The 18,369-nt window shown below is 45.2% G+C and overlaps 1 protein-coding gene across 6 annotated transcripts in view; it reads left to right on the top strand.

Annotated features, from left to right (window-relative positions):
- The window catches only part of TBC1D1 (TBC1 domain family member 1), a 199,434-nt gene that overhangs the window by 3,099 nt on the left and 177,966 nt on the right, over positions 1-18,369 (top strand). For all 6 annotated transcript variants that reach the window (XR_003899761.1, XM_026647989.2, XM_026647988.2 and 3 more), the window contains exon 2: positions 12,630-13,132. Coding sequence is in view for 5 of the 6 variants with exons in the window: in XM_026647989.2 (XP_026503774.1) it covers positions 12,716-13,132 (417 nt within the window). In the remaining variant the exon portion in view is untranslated. The remainder of the gene's footprint in view (positions 1-12,629; positions 13,133-18,369) is intronic.

The following is an 18,369-nucleotide window of genomic DNA, read 5'->3' as shown; positions in this document are numbered from 1 at the left end:
CCTCACTTCTTGCATCTGAAGAAGTGAGGTTCTTACCCACGAAAGCTTATGCTCCCAATACTTCTGTTAGTCTTAAAGGTGCCACAGGACCCTCTGTTGCTTTTTACAGATTCAGACTAACACGGCTACCCCTCTGATACTATTTAACTGTATTTAATTCATCTGAGGCCATAGAACAAAGTGCTAGTTAAAATAGCTGTGACAGTAATTATTTTAGGTGTGGTTATTATCAAGGCAAAGGACTTACCCAGGTTTGAAAACAGAGTGAAATGTGTGGCCTGATCCAAAGCCCACTGAAGTCAATGGAAAGACTCCTTGAAGAGCCAGGATTTTATGAAAGTACATGGTAGCTGAGAAGTTACTTGGGAATTTTATGAGAAGCATTGATTTCTGGAATTGGCCGTGACATTATGCGTATATACCAATTAGGGTTGTAGAAGAAGTGAAGGAATAGATAATAAATTGCTGTGAGTCTGCAGAGTACTGGTTAGTGCAGAGGCAGGATATATTGTGTAAAAGCACCCTTAAGATGTCTGTTGTTGTTGTTTTTCTTTGTTGTGTAGCTGATCAAATTAAAACTATTTTAAAATTAAAAGCATCCTATGACATATGATACAGTGTGTCCTGGGACCGACACAGATACAATAGTAGTGCTTACATGATATGATCTAAGCAGTTCTGTGTACTTATTTGAATTCTATAACAATAAAACGGATTGAAAACCTAAAATGAAGCTGAAAACAAAAGGATAGCAATTATCAATTTATAACCACCTGCCCCAGAGAACAATCTATTAGTTTTTATGTGACGCGATAGGGGGGAATTGAGTGTGTAATCTTTACCAAAAGGGTGAAAACTTTTACTTAATAACAGTGACACTTCCCGCCACCTGTCATTCACATATCTCAAGCATAGTCTTGTCATTTATACTTGTATGTGCTGTAAGGCTGATGTGTTTTAAATGAATCTATCAGGATGGGTGCAGGCAACCTGTATCTCGGGGGTCAGATTGAGAGGCAAAGTGGTGCTACTTAACTGTTGTCCACATTCCAGAATTCTGCCCTAGGGTGACCAGATGTCCTGATTTTATAGGGACAGTCCTGATTTTGGGGTCTTTTTCTCATATAGGCTCTTATTAGCCCCCCCACCCCCTGTCCTGATTTTTCACACTTGCTGCCTGGTCACCCTAGTCTGCCCACAGGCAAAAACTCTACCTGGAATCCCAGAGTAGTTTGATGTTTCTGCTAAAATGATCAGCAGTGAAGTATTTTACAATGTTGATGTTTGAATTGTCATTAGGCTTCACAGCCAACACTTTGTAGAGACAACTGGGGTAAATTTTTGCCTCTTTTAAGACCAACTGTGCCTCTCTCAGGGTAGCTAAGAGAATACAGGGAAAAAAGGAATCCTTTCTCCAACTCAGTAGTCTGGTGTGGAGTGGTTGCATGGCTGTTCTGCAACTAACCTCCATGGGCTGACGTGACAGCTGGGGCCTTTGTTCATCCGCTATCTGGGGAGGTAGGCCTCTCGATTTATGTAGTGGTGGAGTCCTGACCACTTCCTTATACTGCCCTGCCACACTGCCAAGTCATACTAATTCTTCTGTGAGGTCTGTCTTCCTCTGTAGCCAGGAGCTGTGGTGTGTTTGACACTTAACTGAGCTATGATCAAGTGTAGTTTCTGTTCTTATCAGGTTAATTACTTGTCCGCAGGTCCAGCCCTGCGTATTCAGAATGTTATTTTTGCAGCCATAAGAGTCAAAGATTTGGGCCCCAATTCTGGGCTGAACTTGTTGTAGATGCAGCCCACGAGAGGGAGTGGGGCACTGCTGTTGCCCCTCCTGGACTCTTGGGCTGCTAGGATCCCATTTGACCCTGGGCATAAGCTAGTGTATTGACACTGGCTGCTCTGACTTACGCCTTCGCTGCTGTGATTTCCAAGGGACTGTCTGGCAGCCCAGAATGGCTGAAGCACAGATTTCCAGCTACATCTTTTGTCCCTTCACATTTCCTTCTTTCCCCAGGATGTCCTGTAGCAGAGACTGTGATGAAGTGTGACATAGGTCCATTACGCTGGCCATCCATTCTCAGGGACTCCCCTTAAGATAAGGGTAATCTGCGGTGCGCAGATCCATCTGGTTAATTGGGGAATGCCGCTACCAGGCTGGCAAGGTTTGCTCTTTCCAGATCTGAGTCAGACTCAAAGGAGACATTAAAGACTTAAATGTTGCTGGCCTAGGCAGGAATTGGAGTGAGGCTGAATGAGTTGCTGGGAGCTGCCCAAGGAGTGTGAGTGAGTGCTGACTGGGTGCAAGGAGATCCAGAAAGCATGTGGCAGCAGAACAGTCTGCTTGTCTCAACCCAAAGATGGTGGTAACTTGAAGCCTGTAAGGAAAGATTAAGATTTAGGTAAGGGAAAACATGTGTATAGGCCTTTATTGTTTTATCCCTTTGCTCTGCATAGTGTTTACCTTTGGGTGAATCAATAAATAGTGCTTTATTTTGAAGTTGTTTTTGGATCACTTTATTCAGCCACTGTCTCAGACTGCAGAGGAAAAGGGCATACAAATACCAAATACCATTGGGTCTGTCGAGTTAACACGGTTGGTAAATAGGGGGGCTGCAGCCTAAAGATCCAGTCTAGATTCCAAGGCTGGAAGGGACTATTGTGATCATCTAGTCTGGTCTCCTGTATAACACACACAACTCCCCCAAATAATTCCTAGAGTAGATCTTTTAGAAAAGCCATTCAATCTTGATTTAAAAATTGTTAATGATGGAGCACTCACCACAACCATTGAAAGAGGGGTGGGTCTGTGTAGTTCCACCTTGAGGGGGTTGAAGATAGCACAGCCTGTTCCCTGAGAGGGCACTCAAGAGGGACTGTTAGGGGATGAAAGCATAGCTCACTTTGTAACTGTGACACGTGTGCTTAACTTTATGCTTGTGAGTAGTCCCATTCAAGTTAATAGGACTACCCATAGACCTAAAGTTAAGCATGTACATACATGTTTGTAGGATCAGTTCCTAAAGCAGAATTTAGCCCTTAGTTTACATTAAATAGGCCCCATTGAATTCAGTGGCATTAAACTGGTGTAATTTAGGGTAGAATCTGTCCTTAAGTTAGGACAAGAACAACAGAAGGAAGTGACACAGAAAGAATTCATATGAGGAAGGGAAGAGGAGGCTGACTACAGGGAGATTCTGAGGCTAGTTAGATTAATGAGATGCATGTTTTAAGGATTGAAATTATGTTCCTTTACTTCTTGGGCACTACTAAAATTGAACCCTGAGAATCTGATTTTTCTATTACTGTTCATAATTTTAGTTCCAAAAAGTTAGGTTTTGGTGTGGGTTGTTTTGTTTTGTTTTGTTTTTTAAAGAAGGTCCATTTGAAAATAGTATTGGTGTGGACATGGAAAGTGATTCAAGTATTTATTTTTTAAAAAAGCAAGTTGATGTCAAGAATCTCTGAGTTTATATTAAATACACTCCAGCGGTTCAGTACTTATTGAAGTATGACAAAACAGCTCACTGTTTAATATAGTTAAATCCTTAGACTTAGCATTGAAAATAACATGTTACTCTCTGCTGTAATGTTAGATATCTCTAGTTAGGGATGCAACATTTTCTAGTACTGGAATAAAAGAGAACTGGAGGTTGTGATTAGAGTGGGGCACAATTTTATGAATACAACTTTTTTTAAATCAAAAATGACCTTTTTTAAATTGGAAAATTTTCATGAAAATGTTTGATTAAAATTTAAAAAAATCCTTTTTTCAAGGAAACTGGGAAAAAGAAAACTGGGAAATGTGGTCTAGATGAACTTACTATAAGGTGGGTGCACAACTAATTGAAAGACCATATTTAGAAGAGTTATCAATGGTTCATTGTCAACTGGGAGGGCGTATCTAGTGGGGGCCTACCGGTGTCAGTCATGAGTCTGGAGCTATTCAATGTTTTCTTTAATGACTTGGATAATTGCGTGAAGAGTATGTTTATAAAATTTGCAGATGACACCAAGATGGGAGGGGTTGCAAGCATTTTGGAGGACAGGATTAGAATTCAAAACAACCTTGACAAATTGTCAAATTGGTCTGAATTCAACAAGATGAAATTCAATAAAGACAAGTGCATAGTACTTGACATAGGAAGGAAAAATAAAATGCACAACTACAAAATGGTGGTCTAGCCCTGAGCCAGTGCCTTGGCCGGAGCGCTGGAGCGGGGCCGAGCTGTGTGGTCCGGCCCCCAACCCAGCACCCCGGCCGGAGTGCTGGAGCGGGGCCGAGCTGCTGGTGCAGCTCGCGGGCCGGATGCAGCCCGTGGGCCGTAGTTTGCCCACCCCTGAGCTAATGCCATAAATAGCGAAGAAGGATAGTCCAGTTGTTAGGGTGCTAACCTGGGAGTGTGGAGACCTTGATTCAAGTTCCTGCTCTGCCACAGCTTTCTTATGACCTTGGCCAAGTCACTCTGGGCTTGTCTTCACTACCGCACTACATCAGTGCTGCTGCATGGATGCAGTGGCACTGATAGAGCACTTCTGGTGAAGACGCGCTATATCGATGGGAGAGCACTTTCCCATTGACGCATTTACTCCCCCTCCCTCGATGAGGCGGAAGCTATGTTGGTGGGAGATGGAGGCAGAGCTTAGGAGGCAGAGTTTAGAGTCAATGTAACTTGTTTACAGTAAGTTATATCAACTTAAGCGGTAGCGTAGACAAGCCCTTAGTCTCTCTTTGCTGCAGTTTTCCATCAGTTAAATGGGATAACAATACTTCCCTCCCTCACGGGAGTGGTGTGAGGGGAAAAATACACTACAGATGTGAGGGTCTCAGATACTGTGGCAGTGGGAGCCATACAAGTACCTAAGATAAAGATATTAGCTGTTGTTTGATATTTGTGTTTAGAAGCAACAGTGCTATTCATTTATATGTGATTATTCTGTATTTTAGCCTCAGCACAGAGAAGGAGAATATGGATGGAGTGTGGTATCCCATACAGAGCCCTGAGTTCATAGTTAGTTTGAGTCACATTAAGTGAGTTTGCTGGTTTTAGTGCATGACACAAAGATAGTCCCTAGTTGGTCATAATTTGTGATCAGTTTGTGCTCATGAGACCCACATTTACAGTTGCAGGTCAGAGTAAAAGACTTTTTTGTAAAGAAGTTTGCATAGCACCTGCCTATCACTGTGCCTGGTTCTAGGAAGTGGTGTCTGCCTCTCACTTTCCTGAGCAGAAAAGGATCACTACGTTTACTCAAAAAAATTGAAAATGGAAAGCAAAGTTTTGATTTACTGTTATGTGAAGATAACGGCTCAAATTCAGTCCTGCTGCACATGTTAACCATATTGATTTCAACTGATAACAGACTTTACTTAGCCTTGTTATGCTGAGACCATTATGCTCGCCCTTAAGTAACAACAAAGTTAGTCGATTTTCATGGTCTTTGCGCTGTGTGCCTGCTGAGCCCTGAACGAATCAAAACCTCCTGGAGAGTTGCTGAATTGTTTTCCATTTTCACTGTTAACAAAAAAGTTTCACAATTGCGTCTCAAACAGGGAAGAGAGAACTTCATTTCCCTATTGGGCGTTTGCATCCCTGACAGCAGCCTTTGCAAGAGCACAGCAGTAATAATGTTAGAGCATTTTGTTGGTTAGACAAATATAGAAGTGCTTTGTTAAGCTGAGGTCAACTTCTGTGACAGTGTGTTTATAAATGAAGAGATTTCTGGACTGTTCCCCTTGCTTTCTGTATATGAAACAAGAGCTGTACATGGAAGATGTTTAATATAATTGAAATGAGGCCTACAAATATATATTTCTTATAGTATTTACATCTGTTAGGGGCCTTCTTAAATGCTTCATGCATCTAGATTGTTAGCAGATTCAGAGTTCTGGCTCATGGATTGTCTTTGCAGGCCTACACGGTAGGATTCTCTTGCTAAGCTCACCAGCCGTGGAATCATTAATAATAAAGCCAAAAAGGGCATTCATCCACAGTTGGATCCAAAAGTTCCAGAAGAGAAGGCTATAAAAAGGCCCAGCACCTGTATCCATCTTTAAATCTTGTTTTTTTTTGTTTTTGTTTTTTGTTTTTCTCCCTGCAAAGTAGTTACAGAACCATGTTTTCCCTTTTGTTGTTGTTGGTAAAGTGGTTGTTTTTTCATTTTTGAAAATGTTGTGTTTTACATGCAATGTAATATTTCTAATTAGTATTATATTCCTGCCCCACTCCCCCAAAATCCCTTGGAAAAATGCATCTACTCTTTGCAACTACTCACACAGCTGATAGAAACTTTTCAAATTTTTTGATGGGTAAAACAGACTAATTTTTCATGAAAATTTTTGCAATTTTCCCCCCCCCCATTGTTTTGGCCAACTCTATAAATGAAGAAAGACAAACAAATTTACTGTAGCTATAATAAAGAAAGGAGTACGTGATTTAGTATAATAGATTTGCTAAAATAAACTTACAATAAAGATGATTGTTTACAGTGTTATAGTAGGGTTACCATATTTCCACAATCAAAAAAGAGGACATTGGGGCAGGGGGAAAGCCCCGCCCCTGCCCCCATCCACTCCCTCCCACTTCCCACCCCCTGACTGCCCCCCTCAGAACCCCAACCCCCCCCCGCTTCTTGTCCCCGACTGCCCCGACCCTTATCCACTTGCATGGGTGGCAGGGTTGTAGAAATTTTGGTGGTGCCCAGAACCACCCCCCCCACCTGCCTAAGGCTCTGTGAGGGGGGTTGGGTTGGGGGCGGAGGTCTGGGGTGCAGGTCCTGGGCTGGGGATTATGGTGCAGGCTCTGGGATAGAGTTTGGGTGCTGGGTGCAGGCTCCGGGCTGGGGCAGGGGGTGGGTGTGCAGGAGGGAGTGAGGGGTGTAGGCTCTGGGATGGAGTTTGGGGGTGGGAGGTGGTGCAAAGGGAGGGGGTGCAGGCTTTGGGAGGGAGTTTGAGGGCAGGAGGGGGTGTGTAGGAAGGGGGAAGGGGTTTGGGAGGGACTTTGGGGATAGGAGGGGATGCAGGGGTGAAGGCTGTGGGTCTGAGGATGAGGGGTTCATGATGCAGGACGGGGCTCAGGGATGGAGCAGAGGATTAGGGTGCGGGGGGATGAGGGTTGGGGCTGGGGATGAGGGGTTCATGATGCAGGAGGGGGCTCAGGGCTGGGGCAGAGGATTAAGATGCGGGGGGATGAGGGTTGGGGCTGAGGATGAGGGGTTCATGATGCAGGAGGGGGCTCAGGGCTGGGCAGAGGATTAGGGTGTGGGGGCTGGGGGCTGGGGATGAGGGGTTTGGGGCGTTGGAGAGGCTTGGGGCTAGGGTGGAAGGGCAGGGTAAGGGCAGCCTATCTTCCCATTAGTGGATGTGGGATGCTAGGACCCGGGGGCAGCAGACAGCAGTTGCTGCTGGCTCTGGCAGTACAAGCAGGCAAGGGATAGGCAGGCAGGGAGGAGGGCCCCACGGGTGGGACGACGCGCGGAGAGTGGGGGTGACAGGTCAGTTTGTGTGTTACACAGGGCTGCAGACAGAGGGAGGGGGGAGCAGGGGAGGGCTCTGGCTACTGGAGGCCAATGGGAGCAGCTCAATCAGCCCAGCCGCCCAATCAGCAGCCGCACTCTGCATGGAAGGGAGGGAGGGAGGCGAGGGAGAAAACCCCCCCGGACATTTTAACCTTGTTACCAATTCCTCCCGGATAGCTATTTAGAGACGCAAAAGCCGGACATGTCTGGGGAAATATGGACGGATGGTAACCCTAGTTATAGCTGTCTCTTGAAAAAGAAAATTCATAATAAAAAGTTTTAAAAGAGCTGGTCAAGTTTCTATCTGGATCATTAACATTTCTTTTTAATAAGTCCTGGAACACTGGGGAAGTTCTAGAAGACTGGAACTAAGCTAATGTTGTGTCAATATTTAAAAATGGGATAACCTGGGTAATTATAGGCCTGTCAGCCTGACATTAACCCTTGGCAAAAAAAAGGAAATGGCTGATACAGGACTAGATAAGTCTTCACTGCAGAGGATGTGAAGGAGAGTCCCAAACCTGAGCCATTCTTTTTAGCTGACAAATTTGAGTAACTGTCCTAAACTGAGGAGTCAGTAGAGGAGGTTTTGGAACAAATTGATAACTTAAATAGTGATAAGTCACCATTTATGGATGGTATTCATCTAAGAGTTCTGAAGGAACTCAGATATGCAGAAATACTAATGGTAATCAGTAATCAATTTTAATCACGAATTACTGTGGTATGTAACCTATTGCAGAAATCAGCCTCTATACCAGATGACTAGAAGATCACTAATGTAAGGCTGATTTTTTTTTTTTTTTTTAAAAAAGGATCCAGAGGCAATTCTGGCAATTACAGGCCAGTAAACTTAAGTTCAATACCAGGCAAACTGGTTGAAACTATAGCAAAGGACAGAATTATTAGACACGCAGATAAACACAATGTGTTAGAGAAGAGTCAATATGGCTTTTGTAAAGAGAAATCATGCCTCACCAACCTACTAGAATTATTTGAGGGTATCAACAAGCATGTAGACAAGGGTGATCCAGTCAATATAGTGTACATGGACTTTCAGAAAGTCTTTGACAAGGGCCCACACCAAAAGCTCTGAAGCAAAGTAAGCAGTCCTGGGATAAGAGAGAAGGTCCTTTCATAGATCAGTAACTGACAAAAAGATAGGAAACAAAGGGTAGGAATAAGTGGTCAGTTTTCACAGTGGAGAGAGATAATTGGCAGCATCCACTAAGGATCTGTGCTGGGACTGGTACTGTTCAACATGTTCATAAATGATCTGGAAAATGGGGTAAAGAGTGAGTTAGCAAATTTTGCAAAAGATACTAAATTACTCAAGATAGTTAAAGTCCAAAGCTGACACTGAAGAGTTACAAAGGGATGTCACAAAATTGGGTAACTGGGCAACAAAATGACAGATGAAATTCAGTGTTAATAAATGTAAAGTAATGCACATTAGAAAAACATAATCCCAACTGTACATTCAAAATGATGGGACTAAATTTGCTGTTATCATTCAAGAAAGAGATCTTGGAGTCATCATGGCTAGTTCTTTGAAAACATCTGTTCAATATGGCAGTCAAAAAAGCTAACAATGTCAGGAAAGATTAGGAAAGGGATAAATATCATAGAGCCACTATACATTCATGGTACACCCACACTTGCTATACTGTGTGCAGCTCTGGTCACCCCATCTCAAAAAAGTTTTATATTAGAATTGGAAAAGATACACAGAAGGGCTGCAGAATTGAATAGGGGTATAGAACAGCTTTCATATGAGGAGAGATTAAAAAGTCTGGGACTGTTTAGTTTAGAACATAGATGACTAGGGGTGATATGACAGAGGTCTATAAAATGAATGGTATGAAGAAAGTGAATAGGCAGGTGTTATTTACTGTATCACATAACACAAGAACCAGGGGTCACCAATGAAATTCATAGGCAGCAAGTTTAAAATAAACATAAAGTACTTCTTCACACAACACAGTCCATTTGTGGAGCTTGTTGCTGAGGGACGTTGTGAAGGCCAAAAGTATAACTGTTCAAAAAAGAATTAGATAAGTTCATGGAGGATTGGTCCATCAATGGCTATTAGCCAGATAGTCAGGGACGCAACCTCATGCTCTGGGACTTCCTAGCCTCTGACTTCCAGAAACTGGGAGTAGACGACAGGGGATGGACCACTCAAAAATTGCCTCTTTCTGTTCATTCAATTTAAAGTGTCTGGCACTGGCCCTTGTTAGAAGACAGGATACTGGGCTAGATGGACCATTGGTCTGACCCAGTATGGCTGTTCTTATGTTCTCTAGATTAAATAATAATTAAAGGAGGATTATATAAATAACATGGTTTTATCGAAAATGGATCTTGTCAAACTAACCTGATATAATTTTTTGATGAGGTTTTAAGTTTGATTGAAAAAGGTAATAGTGTTGTTTGTTACATAGTTAGATTTCTGTGAAGTATTTGAGTTGATACCACATAGCACTTGGATTTAGAAATTAGACGGATATAAAATTATCACAGCACACATTAAATGGATTAAAAACTGGCTAGCTAATAAGTCTAAAAATCAGAGGGGTAGCCGTGTTAGTCTGGATCTGTAAAAAGCAACAGAGGGTCCTGTGGCACCTTTAAGACTAACGGATGTATTGGAGCATAAGCTTTCGTGGGTGAATGCCCACTTCGTCAGACGCATGTAATGGAAGTTTCCAGAGGCAGGAATAAATATGCAGGCAAGAATCAGTATGGAGATAACGAGGTTAGTTCAATCAGGGAGGGTGAGGTCCTCTGCTAGCAGTTGAGATGTGAACACCAAGGGAGGAGAAACTGCTTCTGTAGTTGGATAGCCATTCACAGTCTTTGTTTAATCCTGATCTGATGGTGTCAAATTTGCAAATGAACTGAAGCTCAGCAGTTTCTCTTTGGAGTCTGGTCCTGAAGTTTTTTTCCTGTAAGATGGCTACCTTTACATCTGCTATTGTATGGTCAGGGAGGTTGAAGTGTTCTCCTACAGGTTTTTGTATATTGCCATTCCTGATATCTGACTTGTGTCCATTTATCCTCTTACGTAGTGACTGTCCAGTTTGGCCAATGTGTATAGCAGAGGGGCATTGCTGGCACATGATGGCATATATATCATTGGTGGACGTGCAGGTGAATGAACCGGTGATGTTGTAGCTGATCTGGTTAGGTCCTGTGATGGTGTTGCTGGTGTAGATATGTGGGCAGAGTTGGCATTGAGGTTTGTTGCATGGATTGGTTCCTAAGTTAGAGTTGTTATGGTGCGGTGCATGGTTGCTGGTGAGAATATGCTTAAGGTTGGCGGGTTGTCTGTGGGCGAGGATTGGCCTGCCTCCCAAGGTCTGTGAAAGCGAGGGATCATTGTCCAGGATGGGTTGTAGATCACTGATGATGCGTTGGAGAGGTTTAAGCTGAGGACTGTAGGTGATGGCCAGTGGAGTTCTGTTGGTTTCTTTCTTGGGCTTGTCTTGTAACAGGAGGCTTCTGGGTACATGTCTGGCTCTGTTGATTTGTTTCCTTATTTCCTTGTGTGGGTATCGTAGTTTTGAGAATGCTTGGTGAAGATCTTGTAGGTGTTGGTCTCTGTCTGAGGGGTTGGAGATAAAGTCTAAAAATGTCATTTTAAAGGGGAATCATCACTGAGCTGTTGTTTTTCTTGTGAGGTCCTGCAGGGATTGGTTCTTGGCTCTATGCTATTTAGCATTTTTACCAACGATCTGGAAGAAAACATAAAATCATCATTGCTAAAGTTTGCAAGTAACACCAATATTGTGAGAGTGATAAATAATCAAGAGGGCAGGACACTGATAGAGCGCTCTGGGTCACTTGGTAAGATGGGCACAAGCAAATAATATGCATTTCAATATAGACAAATGTAAGGTCATACATTTAGGAACAAAGAATGCACACCAGAATTACAGGATTGGAGACTCTATCCTGGGAAGCAATGACTGAAAAAGACTTTGGGATCATGGTGTATAATCTGCTGAATGTGAGCTCCCAGTGCAAACCTGTGGCCAAAAGGGCTAATGCAGTGCTTGGATGTATAAACATGGGAATCTTGAGGAAGTGTAGAGAGGGGTGATATTGCCTCTGTATTTGGCACTGGTGTGACTGCTGCTGGAACACTGTGTCCAGTTCTGGTGCCCACACTTCAAGAAGGATGTTGATAAATTCGAGAGGGCTCAAAGGAAAGTCACAAGAATGACTAAAGGATTGGAAAACATGCCTTATAATGACAGATTCAAGGAACAATTTACCAGGATTGTGGTAGATTCTCCATCTATGGCAATTTAAAAATCAAGATTGGATGTTTTTCTAATATATATGGTCTAGTTCAACCAGAGCTATTGGATCTGAAGCAGGAATTAATTCAGTGAAGACCTATGGATATACAGAAAGTTAGACTAGATGATTATAAGGGGACTACATGGTCCCTTCTGGTCTTGAAATCTATGGGTATAGTTACACTGCAATGTAAGCCCAGGGTTAGTAGAACTTGAGTTAGCAGACTCTGGGTTTGTTAACACAGGGCTTGAGTATTTCTACCTATTTGTAACTCCAGATTTGGAATTGCTGAACCCTGAGTCCCAACCTGGCGCTCCAGCATCTACACTGCATTATGCGGGCCTGAGTTGAACTACCTAGATCCCAGACTTCCTAGAGCCCTCCCAAAATGCAGCTGCTCTAGCCCTTTGTTCGTGGTGAAGTGTGGGAAAATTTGACTGTTCACCAAACTTGACTGTCAAGAGGACAAAGAAAGCCTGTGGAACTGTGGGATACTTTTGTCAGACTCCCAGAGCATGATTCTAGTAGGGTTGTGCCCATACTGCAGAGCAGAAGGGCTTGAACACTGCGTCCCAGCTTGACTCAGGGTCAAATCCTCAAACCATGGGGTCGAAGCTCTGGGTTAGCGTGATTTGTATGTAGCTGGAAGGAGGATTAGGCTTGAACCTGAGTTTGAACCCTGGGTTTACATTGCAGTGTAGAAATGCCCTATGAATATTTCCATTATTGGTGATTATTTTTAAATAGAAAATTCTAAATGACTGTTACTGTAACTGTATAAATATCTTTCCTTTCAGAATTCCACTACTGTGCAATGAAAGGAATCTTCATTCCTGGGAATTGAAACTGGTGGATTATTCCTGGTTTCCTTGATGATTATAAAATGGAGCCCCTATCATTCAAAGTTAAAAAACTTCAAGCACCCACTGATATCTCAGTGGATTTTAGTCTCCAGCTTGTTGGTTCTCTGCCAGTGCATTCTCTAATCACCATGCCAGTGCTGCCTTGGATTGTGGCAGAGATTCGGCGGCTCAGTATGCAGTCTTCCATGGAAGAACCTAGCACCAGCCAAATCCGGCTTTATGTTTCACCAGCAAGCCTGCGATGTGAACCAGACACAGGAAAGAGCCAACAGTGGGATCCTTTGATTTGTTCCAGCCTGTTTGAGTATAAGCCACAGCATGTCCACAAACTGATTCACAATAGCCACGATCCAAGTTACTTTGCTTGTCTGATAAAGGATGGAGCAGTAAATCAGCAAAGTATCTGTTATGTATTCAGAGCTGCTGATCCAACAAAAGTAAGTAAAAAAGCAATTCTCAGAGCTTGCTTCGCTCCATGAGATATTAGAAGCTGATTTATAGGGCATGATGTAAATGCACAAGAGAAGTTAATACTGTGTATTTCAAAATGATCTTTGGATCTTTTCATTACAGTCTGAGTTCTTGAAACTCTTTTTACAAAGTAAGACCTCAGTCTTGCAAAGACTTAACACATGGGCTGAACTTTACACACACTCAGTTTTACTATGTGAAGTTAGGCCCGTGTCAATCTTTGCAGGATCGGGGCTTAGTTTACTATAAGCTAGTGATATGGGCTGAAATCCTGGCCCCGTTGAAGTCAGTGGGAGTTTTTCTATTGATGTCAGCGGGGCTAGGATTTCACCCATAAACTGCCCTGGACCTTCTCTAATCCTACATTATATGAGTAGCTTGTGTTCCCTCTGGGAAGGTTGTAGTGCTAAAAATAGGCATCCAATTCTGCTCTTCTGATCCAAGTGAGTAATCTGCTAAAGCCACATCCTCACATGAATAAGGTGAGTAAAACTGGGTATTAGGTTTCTGCAGCTGACCAGTAATGTTTAGTGGGCAAAGCAGCGGCACCACTGAGGTATAAGTTGTAGTTATTAATATTGGAGGCAGAGCTCACATTGGTCCAAATTCTTTATGCCTTATTCACGAGAGTAGCCCCACTGAAGCACCTCAGAGGGACTGTTTGCATGTGTACAGTTGATCAGATTGATTTATGTACTTACAGCTACCTGCTCTGGAGCAAGACAGGGTATAACATCAAACTCATGGTACCTGGCTCAGAGCTGGATACCTGGTTATGGACACAGCTTTAATTAAATTCCCCCAAGATAAAAAGGTAGCTAAGTAAACTAACAGCCAAATAGGATTTAAATCACAAGCACTTAAGTGAGAAAATACTGTCAAATTAAAAATGGCCTACTCGATAAGATATAAGATGTATGCATTTAAGGGTGGGGAGTAGATGTTTTAGGACTTGGCACTGAGTAGAAAGAAGCTGTTAAATATGTACTTATGTACTTCATTGTGTGGGTTGTGGTTTTGTTAGGATCATGGTTAATAAACAACTTTGATCACCTCCAGTACAATTTCTTCTGTAACAACAGAGTGAAAAGCAAAGTACTATTTCCACTTGCTTGATCAGACTTCTGGAGCTGTTTGAAATAAGAGAGAGGGGGAAATATAAAGATTTGGGTTTACAGTTTCAACTGTATCCATAGATTTTGGATGCCAGTGTCTATGATCATTATTGTTTTAATTTGGAATTGCCTTATCTCCGTTTGTTCTCCTTTACAGCGTCCATTTATTCTGTCTCTGATGCATGTGTGTAACTCCCATTAACATTACTGAAAGTTGTGTATGCTTATCAAAGTGTGTGTGAGAGAGATATCTATGTATTGAGACAGCAGGGTACCCAGATTGGGAGCACAGCAGTGTCTAGGACGGGGTGGGCAAACTGTTGGGGCTGAGGGCCACATCTGGGTGGGGAAATTGTATGCAGGGCCGGGACAGGAGGCTGGGGTGCAGGAGGGATGCGGAGTGCAGGAAGGGTGCGGGATGCGGCAGGGGGCTCAGGGCAGGGAGTTGGGGTGCGAGGTGCAGGCAGGGGGCTTAGGGCAGGGAGTTTGGGAGTGGGGTGCAGGCTTCAGGAAGTGCTGCGGCCCCTGGGGGAGGGGAGGGTGGAGGGGTCCACGTGCTCTGCCCTTGCCCCGCCTCAAGGTACCTCCCCCGAAGCTCCCATTGGCCGGGGTTCCCCATTCCCAGCCAATGGGAGTTGCGGGGGCAGTGCCTGCAGGCAATGGCAATGCACAGAGCGCTCTGCCCCCCCGCCTGGGGCCGCAGGGAAGTGGTGCCGGCCGCTTCTGAGAGTGGCACGGGGCCCACAGCGCCACGGGGGGCAATCCAAAGCCCTGAAGGGCCGGATCCGGCCCGCGGGCCATAGTCTAGGATCATTATTGTTTTAAATTGGAATTGCCTATCTCCATTTTGTTCTCCTATAGAAGAAACAAATATTAGAAGTCTAACTTCTGTGGACTGAGTGACTCAGCAGTCTCTTGCTCCAGTCCATTAGATCTCTTGTCCCAGAGGACTCCTTTCACTGCCTGCAACATTTGCTCTGAGGAATCAAACAGCAGTTTTCCATATTTAGATTGTGTTGGCATGGTCAGCTTCCTCTCTGTTGCTCCTAGGATGGACAAAAAATGTTCTGCATATTTTTTCTATTTGTGCTTGTTATTCAGAAAGAGACACAGCAGTCCAAATTAGCTTGGTGACAGAGCTGAAGTATTAAAACCTTGTTGTATACGAACCCCCCACAGAGCGGGTCTTGAACTTGCACTGGATTCACTATACTTATTTATCAGTCCAGTCTTACTGAATAAAAGTTTAGAAGTTATGATCTCACCTTTGTGAAAAACTCAGGCATAATTTGGCTACGTTGGAGAAATTAAATCTCTCCATTGGGTCAAATATAACTTCTTAATACAGTGGTTGCAGCTATGGTAAATTTAATTACTTATTCTCAGTGTTACTTTTCATTACCCACCTCCCTCAGACTCTCTCCAAAATGTTGTAATAATTAGATAGACATCTGATCTATTTTATAGGACAAGAGGTCTCCACGATTAAAACGTTATAAGATACAAGGTTCATAACCACTTGCATCTCTGTGGATGAATCTGGAAAAGGCTATGGCTGATGTAGATGAAATTCACATTAAGACAGGGCTCCTGTGCAAATTAGATTGAAAAATCAGTCTTGAATTACAACAAAAAATATATGGTTATGAGTTCACAAGCGCTATCAAATAGGGTTGCCACCCTTCTGGATTTTACCCAGATAGTCCAGTTTTTGGCTTCTGTGTCCAGGTGCTATTTAGGGTTGCCAGGTGCCTGGTTTTTGACTGGAAAGTCCGGTTGAAAAGGGGACCTGGCAACCCTAAATGACACCTGAACCAAAAGTTTGGTTACTGCAGGGTGTGGGAGGCACTGGGTCATTGGAAAAAGGCAAATATAGGCCCATCTTTAAAAAAGGAAAGAAGGAGAACCCGGGGAACTACAGGCTGGTCAGCCTCACCTCAGTCCCTGGAAAAATCATGGAGCAGGTCCTCAAGGTTTTGAAGCATTTGGAGGAGAGGACGGTGATCAGGAACAATCAACATGGATTCACCAAGGGCAAGTCATGCCTGACCAACTTGATTGCCTTCTATGATGAGATAACTGTGGATATGGGGAAAGCAGTGGGCGTGATATATCTTGACTTTAGCAAAGCAGTGCTATATCTTGACTTTAGCAAAGCTTTTGATACGGTCTCCCACAGTATTCTTGCCAGCCAGTTAAAAAAGTATGAATTGGATGAATGGACTATAAGGTGGATAGAAAGCTGGCTAGATTGTCAGGCTCAACGGGTAGTGATCAACGGCTCGATGTCTAGTTGGCAGCCGGTATCAAGCGGAGTGCCCCAGGGGTCGGTCCTGGGGCCAGTTTTGTTCAACATCTTTATTAATGATCTGGATGATGGGATAGATTACACCCTCAGCAAGTTTGCGGATGACACTAAACTAGGGGGAGAGGTAGATACACTGGAGGGTAGGGATGCGGTCCAGAGTGACCTAGACAAATTGGAGGATTGGGCCAAAAGAAATCTGATGAGGTTCAACAAGGACAAGTGCAGAGACCTGCACTTAGGATGGAAGAATCCCATACACTGTTACAGGCTGGGGACTCACTGGCTGGCCAAGCAGCAGTTCTACAGAAAAGGACCTGGGGATTACAGTGGACAAGAAGCTGGATATGAGTCAGCAGTGTGCCCTTGTTGCCAAGAAGACTAATGGCATATTGGGCTGCATTACTAGGAGCATTGCCAGCAAATTGAGGAAAGTGATTATTCCCCTCTATTCGGCACTGGTGAGGCCACATCTGGAGTATTGCATCCAGTTTTGGGACCCCCACTACAGAAAGGATGTGGACAAATTCGAGAGAGTCCAGTGTAGGGCAATGAAAATTATCAGGGGATGGGGCACATGACTTGTTTGTAGGGTGACCAGACATCCCGATTTTATCGGGACTGTCCCGATATTTGCTTGTTTGTCCCGCGTCCCGACCAATGTTAGGTCGGGACACTGGACAAACAAGCAAAGGCTCCAGAGCCCAGAAGGGCTCGCACCCCCCCCCCCCGCCCCGACTCCGCCACCTCCTTCCCCCCATTGGCTCCCTCCCCAAATCCCCGCCTCTTCCCCAAGCACGCCATTCCTCCTCCTTCCACAAGCGCTGGAGGGAGGCCCCGGAGACGCAGGGGGAGCGTGGGGCCGGGGTTAGTGAGAGTCCGGCCTGGCTCCGAGAGCAGGCAGGACTCAGTCGGGCGGTAGGGAGAGTAGGGGGGCGGCCCTAGGGGCCAGGCGGCGGCTGTTCTCCCCACCTGGGCAGTGGGACTCGGGAGCAGCCGCTGCTCCAGCTCCTACTGCCGCAGCCGGAGGAAGTGGCCATGGCGCTCGGCGGCTGCGGCTCTGGCGCCCGGGCCCGAACCCCCCGAGCCCGGGCCTGTTGCGGGGACCGAGCAGCGCGCACGCTGCGCCCAGCCCCATGCCAGTCGCATCTGGGCTGGTTGCCCAGCTGGTGCAATCCCGCGGCAGTCCCGGGGCGGAGGCATCGGCAGCCCAGCCCCGTTTGTTCCCTGGCGGGACCCGAGCGGGATGGGGGGGCTGGGGCCTGCTGCCCCCCACTCTGGGACCGCCCGCGGGATTGCACCAGCTGGGCAGCCAGCCCAGACACAACTGGCCAGGGGCTGGGCGCAGCACGCGCACGGGGTCCACGCAGCAGGCCCGGGCTCAGGGAGTTTGGGCCCGGGCGCCAAAGCCGCAGCCGCTGAGCGCCATGGCCGCTTCCTCCGGCCGCGGCAGTAGGAGCTGCAGCAGTGGCTGCTCCCGAGTCCCGCTGCCCAGGTGGGGAGAACAGCCGCCGCCTGGCCCCGCGGGCCGCCCCCCTACTCTCCCTCCAGGTACCGCCCGACTGAGTCCTGCCTGCACTCGTGGCCAGGCCAGACTCTAACTCACCCCGGCCCTGCGCTCCCCCTGTGTCTACGGGGCCTCCCTCCAGCGCTTGCGGAGCGGGGAGAAGGAAGGGGGGGTTGTTTTTTTTGCTCTGCCGCCGTTTTTTTTCCTTTTTTTTTTTTTTTTTGTTTCCCCCCCCGTCTCCTTTTTTTTCGTGCGGGGGGTCGTTTCGTTCTTTTT

The sequence above is a fragment of the Terrapene carolina genome, unplaced genomic scaffold (genome assembly GCF_002925995.2).
Source record: "Terrapene carolina triunguis isolate 2854851 unplaced genomic scaffold, T_m_triunguis-2.0 Scaffold66, whole genome shotgun sequence".
Taxonomy (NCBI): domain Eukaryota; kingdom Metazoa; phylum Chordata; order Testudines; family Emydidae; genus Terrapene; species Terrapene triunguis.
The sequence above is the reverse complement of the archived record's forward strand: the minus strand, read 5'-3'. Positions and strand labels throughout refer to the sequence as shown.